Below are 8,461 nucleotides of genomic sequence, written 5' to 3' on the forward strand. Positions count from 1 at the left end.
TGAGTGGAAAATGGACGTGCGGATGCTCTGGCAGGCATAGCCGCTTCCCTCCCCATCAAAGAAACCATATTATTGTCTATACATGTGCAAGTCAACCCTTTCGTTGCAGAAGCCTCCATTTGCAATACCATTGAGGCAAACCAAGCAGACGACAAAGGTTGGATGGAAGTCATCATAGAATATCTCCGGACAGGCACTCTGCCCGAAGAACCTAAGCAAGCACACAAGATCCGAGTACAAGCCGCCCGCTTCACCCTGATTGGGGGGCACTTGTACAAGCGATCCTTTACAGGTCCATACCTCAGATGCCTAAACCACTCAGAGGTGCTGTATGTATTAGCTGAGTTGCATGAGGGGGTATGTGGAAATCATTCTGGCGGTCGATCTCTGGCGCACAGGGCCCATTCGCAAAGATATTACTGGCCCATAATGAAGAAGGATGCGGCAGCCTATGTCAAAAAATGCGACAAATGTCAAAGGCATGCTCCCATACCACATGTGTCGTCAGAGACATTGAAACCAATTTCAGGCCCCTGGCTCTTCGCGCAGTGGGGCATGGACATAGTAGGACCCCTACCAGCCACAGCAGCCCAGAAGAAATTCCTGCTCGTTGCCACGGATTACTTCAGTAAATGGGTGGAAGCCGAGGCCTACGCTAACATCAAAGATAAAGATGTCACCAAGTTCGTATGGAAGAACATCATCTGCCGCTTTGGAATCCCCCAAACCATCATAGCCGACAACGGTCCATAGTTTGATAGCAAAGTTTTCCAGAATTTCTGTTCGGAACTAAACATCCGGAATTCATACTCCATGCCGGGTTATCCTCAAAGTAATGGGCAAGCAAAGGCCACAAACAAGACTCTAATCACTGCCCTAAAAAAAGAGGCTTGAACAAGCCAAAGGAAAGTGGGTAGAGGAGCTACCCGGCGTCCTGTGGGCTTATCGAACCGCACCCGGACGTTCGAGAGGAGACACTCCCTTCGCCCTCGCATACGGTATGGACGCAATCATTCCTACTGAAATAGGGCTACCTACTATCCGGACCGAAGCAGGACCGCAGGAGGATGCAAATGCGGAATTAGGAAGACATTTGGACTGGGCAGACGAAATAAGAGAAATCGCATCCATCCGGATGGCTGACTATCAACAAAGGGCAGCTGCTCACTACAACCGCAGGGCAAGGCCTAGGAGCTTTCAAAGTGGTACGTTGGTCCTTAGAAAAGTTTTTGAAAATACTGCTGAAACAGGAGCAGGAAAATTCCAAGCCAACTGGGAAGGCCCCTATATAGTATCTAAGGCAAGTGAAAGTGGAGCCTATCATCTACAAAAGCTAGACGGAACCCCATTGCAACGACCATGGAATGTATCTAATCTAAAGCAGTATTACCAATGAAAGAAGAGATAGAAGCACAATGTGAAAAAATATATATATTTTATTAATATTTAAGAAATTGTATACAAAGAGGTCTCCGAACTACAAAGTACAAAGAGGAATCGCAGTAAAAATTACAAAAAGAAAAGCTCTCATTGGGTAGGCTTGCCGTGTAGCTTATCCTCCTCGCCCGGAGGAATCGAAGAGACGTCCCGCTTGATGCCATGCTTCTTCATGCAGCAACGGTAGCCGAAAAAGTACATTTCGTCTACCTGCTTCTGGTAGTCCGCCTCAAGTTCCTCCCTTTGCGCAGCAAACTCAGCCTCCAACTCTTCTTTCTGTACTGATAGGCGCGACTGCAGATCCTCTCTCCGTTTCTTCTCGATGGACACCTCTGTCCGGAGTTGCCTCACTTCGCTCCTCAGCTGGGCCACCTCGCCCTCCACCTCATGCAGGCGGGCGTCTGTGGATTCCTCCCGGCTCTTCGCCTCAGCAAGTTCCATCCGGAGAGCCTCGTTGTCCTCCTGAGACTTCTTCAAAGCTTCAACATTTTCTTCAGAGGCTCTTCGGGCAGCGGATAAGCTGGCTTCGGCCCGCTCCAGTCTCAAACGCAGTTCCTCTTCACTGTTCATGCGTTGGGAGACAAAGGCCTTCATGTGATCAGAAATTCGCAGCAGGTCTGTAAACAGAGTGTGTTGTTGAACCATGCCGCGAATCCCGCTCACCAGCTGCAGAAAAACAACAACAAAATTCAATCATCAGTCATGTGACAAACACACCAACATGGCAAGAAAAAATCAAAGTAAAATAAGCTATACCATTTCCGCCGATTCAAACATTTTTGCTGAAGGCGCAGCAACATCCGAGCCGGATGGAATCCGTTTCAGCATCTCTACCAACTTCGCATAGCTGAAAGTGCTAGCGGAGGTGCAAGCTACATCATCAACAGGACTCCCCCCTGACAAAGCGGTAGGGTGCGGCTCCTCCCCCGGATCCGAGGCCCCATCATGCACGGCAGGCTGAACTTCTTCGGGTGAATCCTCATCCGGGACCAGCACCAGGGCGGTTGGGTTCCCTTCTACCACCTCCATCTCGCTACCCTCCAGATGATCCTCCCGGACGGATGAGCAATTGACTTCAATGGTCTCCAGAAGATGATCCTGAATCCGCCCGAAGAGGCCAGACTTCAAGTCACGGGCCGGACGAGACCTCCTTGTAGCTGGCCCCTTCACCGATACAAGGGCAAGGGGGCTTAGCTCGCAAGGAGGCACACTCTGACTTTCAACCGCCATTTCTTCTGTTGGAGGCAGCATTCCAGTACAAGAGTCCCCGACTGTATCCTCGTCCGGCTGGGGAGAGTCCGGCTGGTTCACCGAGGTCGCCTCCTCAGCCAAGAGAGTCAACCGTCTAGCCGCTGGCGCCGAAGGCCCGGATCCGTTCAAACATGCGAGACGTCCAGAGCTGCTTGAAACAGACGGCAAGGCGGGGGGGGGGGGGGGGGGGGGGGGGGGGGGTCTGGCGTTCTTATTATTACTGCCTTTACAAAAGTTACAGGCGGTATTACCACTTCCTTTGGGGGAGTTGGAAGTTTTATTTCTTTCCCCTTATTAAGAGTCTTCTTCCTCTTCTTCGCTGGGGCGCCAACGGTAGGAGTGGACGTGGGGCGTTTATCCCCAGGAGCCTTCCGCAACGTTCCTTCTTGTCTCTTCTCCTCCCGTTCGTTGAGACGGGCTTTGCGTGCCCGGACGTCCGCCTTTCGCGCATCCGTATAGAAGGGGAGGTCCTTCAGAACGAAGTGCTCTCCGAATACCACCTTTTTGGGCAACTGCCCCGGGAGGATGCTGAGTACGTACGACTACGGCTCCCGGGTAACCGCACGGAGAGAAGCGTTTCACAACTTCTCTCGGCCACCGTAATCTCAAAAAGCCTGTTCAAGCGGTCGAACGAGGCTTTCTCCGCCAATTCTACCAGTTTCCCCTTTTGGTCCTTGCCTGCACCCAAGAAAACAAAGCATATCAGCCACCTGATAATGCTGAATGAATTCACAACAAGAGGAGACAGGGAGTAACTTATTCATACCTGGGACCTTCAACGACTGGTTAGGAGCAAACTGCCTGTCCGGATGCATCGTCAAGCCCGCTCACAAGCCCTTGACCAACACGCTTCCTTTGGCGACCCCCTTGGTCGAGTCCGGAAGGCTGGTCACCAACTGAAGGGATGACAGGCTGGCAATGAAGCTGAAGATGTCATTCTTCCCCTTCTTGATGGAGTAAATGAAGAGGACCTCCAGCAGCGTTAGATCCAGATTGAACAGCATGCTCAGGATGCTGCACCCCATCAGCACCTGAACCATATTCGGATGGATGTAAGCAGGTGGAATCTGGGTGAAGTGAAGGAATTCCTTGAACAGCGACGGGAGAGGGAACCGGAGCCCAGTGTTAAATTGCTCCTTAGTAAAAAAGATGGAGTTGTCTTCAGTTTTTTCAGTCGACACAACCTCTCCATCCATGAGCTCAACGAACACTCCATTAGGGATGTAGAAGCGTTCGCGAAACTCCCTCACGTTCAGTTTATCAATGGATTTCTCCGCCTGAACATCTCTGGACGAGCCAGATGAAGTAGCTTCCTGGTTTGTAGACATTTTTCAGGATGACGTTGAAACAAAACCTGCATGAAAGAATACCAATAGTAAAAAAAGTTGCAATCCGGCCCCACAGCCAAAAAAAAAAAAAAACAGCAGAAACTCTCTCAAAACCTAAACATAACCAGCATCCCCACCCCAACCCTTATCTCTACACCAAAGACGAATCGATACCCACAAAAAGCCCAGGGGGGCAACAAAAATCCTAAACCCACCCAACACACAGTTAAATGCTCCCTGAAAAAGCCCTCAAAACTGATACTAACCCCCAGTCACAAGCAACTTGCCCAAACCAAAAGCAACCACAAAGCAAATACAAATGGTAGAATACAAGAAAAGAGAACGTACCGAGTGTACGCTGGCAAAAAGAAGATAAACTCCGCGGTGCAGTCACCGTCTCGACACAAATGTTGATAGTAGAAACCTTCGAACCTCACTCACAAACGAGAATACGCAGAAGGCTGAAGAGAATGCGCTAGCAGCAAATACAGTAGAAAATGCAGAAGACAAAATGCAAGAGTGAAGGACTCCGTCCGCTATTTAAATGAGAGACAGCCTCTCGGTATTCTAAACGCTCAAACTACGCCATTATTGAATAGACACGCTGCTTGGGAATTCCCAAAGACGGCGACTCATCATAAATGCTCTACTTCCTCTTCGCTTCCCCGCACCACGTGGCCCAATGAGCGAAAGAAGTAGCCTTAGTTTCAAAAACAATCATTTTTTAACCCGCCCAATGAGCGAAAGAAGTAGCCTTCCTCTAGCAGATGGAATTCCAGCAACTTAATCGCTTCCTTGTCGAAATGGGACTCCTTCGTTGAAACACTCTGAATTTTCCCTAACCATCTCTTGAAAGAGGGAGAGAATTTTGGCCCGGTTTCTTCTCTCATTGCTGGCTCATTTTCCATGCTTCTATATGACATTGATGGTTCTGATGTAACAGGATTACTGATAAGATGAACATCAAAGTGTTGGGATTTTATTTCTCCTACATCTTCGGTAATAAACCGAAGACGTGATTCGAAATGTGGTCCACATCATTCCATCAATTTAGGAACGAGGATTCATGCTCCAAACCACGTTCGCATCACTACCCCATGTTTTGTGCACATTCCAGGTAGACTCAGTGATGAGAGTCTTTTAAAACGAGGCAAAACACTAACAGAAGGGTACCCTAAGCCTGCAATCTCTTTTCAGTTTTCAAAACACCATCTAAGTGGAGATTGTGAAGGTTTAGAAGCACTTGAAACCTGAAAATAGAAAAACCCATTTTAACCTGGAGAATGGCAATGGTGGGAGGTATGTTTTCTGATCAGTTTATAATTTCGTTTATGATCTAATTGCTATTTAATGTTTTTTTATAGCATGTTTAGATATGAAGATTACAATTGGTATCAGAGCCTTGTATGCCTTTGCCTTGTTCATTTTACAATCTGCATTTTTCAATCAAGTGAGTTTTGACATTTTGGAGGTTTTGGTTTTAGAAGTTTTTGATGAAAAATATTGTTAGAAATCATTAGGAGATGATATTTCTAACATTTCGGTGTTTTAAATCATCATTTTGGTGTCTAGAATACCTGGAAACCGTCGGGTTTCATTTCGGGTTGCAAATGGGTCAAACAGACCCAGTTGAAGGTAAGGGACGACTATAGGGGCTTATCGTTTTGGCTGTCAATAAGATTTAAATAGGTAAACAAGTATTTAGAAAAGGGGCAGTAGCCCAGTTGGTCATACCCTTGTCCTCATTCATTGCACAGGTTTGAGTCCTCCTAACAACAACCTATAAACTTATTTTTATTTTTTATTTTTTTATAAAGGGGTTGATTTAGCCAGTATTTCTTTCCTTCAAAAAGCCTCTGCCTCAAGACTTGTATGACACGGATTTCTGTGTCCCTGCATCTGGATTTAGTGAATTGTAATAATAATAATAAAAAAATCATAAAATTTAGTGTTTTTTAAAATATGTTAATTTATGGATATTTTATGTGATAGATTATTTATTTTTGCTAGTTGAATGCATATTTTTATTTTTAATGGTTTATTGTGCATACAACATTAAATTAAATAATTTGCACATTAAATTTATTCTTAAAGGCTTTTATGGTTTTAATTTTAGATATTAATATACTTATAATTTATACAATTTCAGAAATTTTGCACATTGATAGTGAGTTTTGTGTAAAAATTGCTTATGGTTTCATGCAATTTATATAAGTTTTCTTGTGAATTAATTAAATGTCAAGTGATCCATATAATTTTAATTAATTAAGGAGTAGCCACAACATCTTTAATTATGCAAAATTATATATTAATTGTTTTAGGATCACATATAGGAAAATGACATTATGGGTAATTAATTATATTTGATATAATAAAATTTTATCCCACAGGAATTTTTTATATTAAATTTGTATAGTTAATTAGGGTGGAATATCAAATTATATTTCTTAATTACCCACAGGAATTAGGAAATGAAACATAATTTGATAGTTTTATCATAAGGTTTTACATGGATCTAATTAAATTAGAACTTTAGCCCATAGACAAGTTTTATGTCACTAGATTCATAATTTTTGAACATGAGTACATTGGTAAAACATGATATTTGTTTATTAGTCTCAAATTTGAATTATAAGCATGTATGTTTAATTTTTGTGCAGTCATGCAACCTGCGAATTTCTCTAATATAAAATGTGACATTCCCGAATTGAAAGGTGATAACTATAAGATTTGGAAGGAGAGAATTCTCCTTCATTTGGGGTGCATGGACATTGATTATGCTATCAGAAAAGACAAACCAATCATTATTGACACCAACACTACAACAGAAAAGGCTCTTTATGAACAATGGGAGCGATCAAATCGCCTTAGTCTGATGTTCATAAAGACCAAAATCTCTGATGGTATTCGTGGTTCTGTGGATCAGCATGACAATGTCAAGGCATTACTGAAGGCTATTGATGAACAATTTGTGACTTCAGATAAGGCACTTGCTAGCACCTTGATAATGAAGTTTTCATCTTTAAGGCTCACCAATGTGAGTGGTGTGCAAGAGCACATAATGCAAATGAGGGATATTGCGGCACAATTGAAAACACTTGAGGTTGAAATGTCTGACTCCTTCCTTGTGCACTTCATTTTAAACACTCTTCCACAACAATATGGACCCTTCAAAATCTCCTACAACACACATAAAGATAAGTGGTCAATTAATGAGCTTCTGACCATATGTGTTCAAGAGGAGGGAAGGTTGAAAATGGAATTGGGTGAGAATGCATTAATGACAATGGAAGGAAAGGATTAGAATCAAGCCAAAAAGAAAGAGAAAGGTAAAATACTGCCCCAAGGTGGAATCAAGAAGGTTAATAAGTGCTTCTTCTGTAAGAAGAAGGGGCACATGAAAAAGGGTTGCACCAAATTCCAGAAATGGCTTGAGAAGAAAGGTAAACCAATCTCATTTGTTTGTTATGAATCTAATATGGTTGATGTTATTTATAACACATGGTGGATTGATTCTGGTTCTACAATCCATGTTTCGAATACCTTGCAGGGTATGCGAAACCTAAGGAAGCCAATGCCAAGTGAGCAATGCATTTATTCAGGAAACAAGATGCGTTCACATGTGGAGGCTGTTGGAACATGCAATTTAGTTTTAAGTAGTGGTTTTACTTAGAAAAGACATTTTATGTTCCAAGTTTCTCTAGGAATTTGATTTCAGTTTCAAGAATTGTACCTTTGGGTTATTTCTTTAGTTTTTATGAGACATCTTTCAGTTTGTTTTATAAATCTAATCTTGTTGGAAATGGTACATTGTCTAATGGTCTTTTCTCTATCAATTTGCAAAATAATACCACTAATAATACTATGCATGTTCACATTGGAACAAAACGATGTGTTATGAATGAAGATTCCTCTATGTTGTGGCATCGGAGATTGGGATATATCTCCATACAGAGAATTAAGAGATTAGTAAATGATGGAGTACTTAGTACTTTAGATTTTACTAATTTTCACATTTGTGTGGACTACATTAAGGGAAAGTAGACCAACAAGTCTAAGAAGGGTGCCAAGAGGAGCACAAACATATTAGAGATCATACATTAAGATATTTGTTGTCCAGACATGGACGCGTATGGTCTAAAATACTTCATCTCCTTCATAGACGATTACTCACGATACATGTATATCTACTTGCTTCATAACAAGAATGAAGCATTGGGTGCCTTTAAAGTTTTTAAGGCTGAAGTAGAAAAACAATGTAGAAAGCAAATAAAGATTGTGAGAATGGATAGAGGTGGAGAATATTATGGTAGATACACCGAGGATGGACAAGCACTAGGTCTCTTTGCGAAGTTTCTTCAAGAGCATGGGATAGTTGCTCAATACACCATGCCTGGTTCCCCAGACCAGAACGGTGTGGTTGAAAGAAGAAACCGAACATTAAT

At 43.0% G+C, this 8,461-nt stretch overlaps 1 protein-coding gene across 1 annotated transcript; it reads left to right on the forward strand.

Annotated features, from left to right (window-relative positions):
- The first annotated feature begins 5,299 nt into the window (after nt 1–5,299).
- LOC117904765 lies at nt 5,300–7,320 on the forward strand. The gene is made up of 3 exons (XM_034817521.1): nt 5,300–5,315; nt 5,589–5,651; nt 6,677–7,320. The coding sequence occupies exons 1-3, from the start codon at nt 5,300–5,302 to the stop codon at nt 7,318–7,320; spliced, it is 723 nt and encodes a 240-aa protein (XP_034673412.1).
- Nucleotides 7,321–8,461: the final 1,141 nt, after the last annotated feature.

This window comes from Vitis riparia, chromosome 17, assembly GCF_004353265.1.
Source record: "Vitis riparia cultivar Riparia Gloire de Montpellier isolate 1030 chromosome 17, EGFV_Vit.rip_1.0, whole genome shotgun sequence".
Taxonomy (NCBI): domain Eukaryota; kingdom Viridiplantae; phylum Streptophyta; class Magnoliopsida; order Vitales; family Vitaceae; genus Vitis; species Vitis riparia.

Excerpts from the sequence above, each read along its gene's own strand:
- LOC117904765 (XM_034817521.1), top strand. Across the intron at positions 5,652-6,676 it reads TCAAACAGACCCAGTTGAAG|TCATGCAACCTGCGAATTTC; the intron begins GTAAGGGACGAC and ends ATTTTTGTGCAG.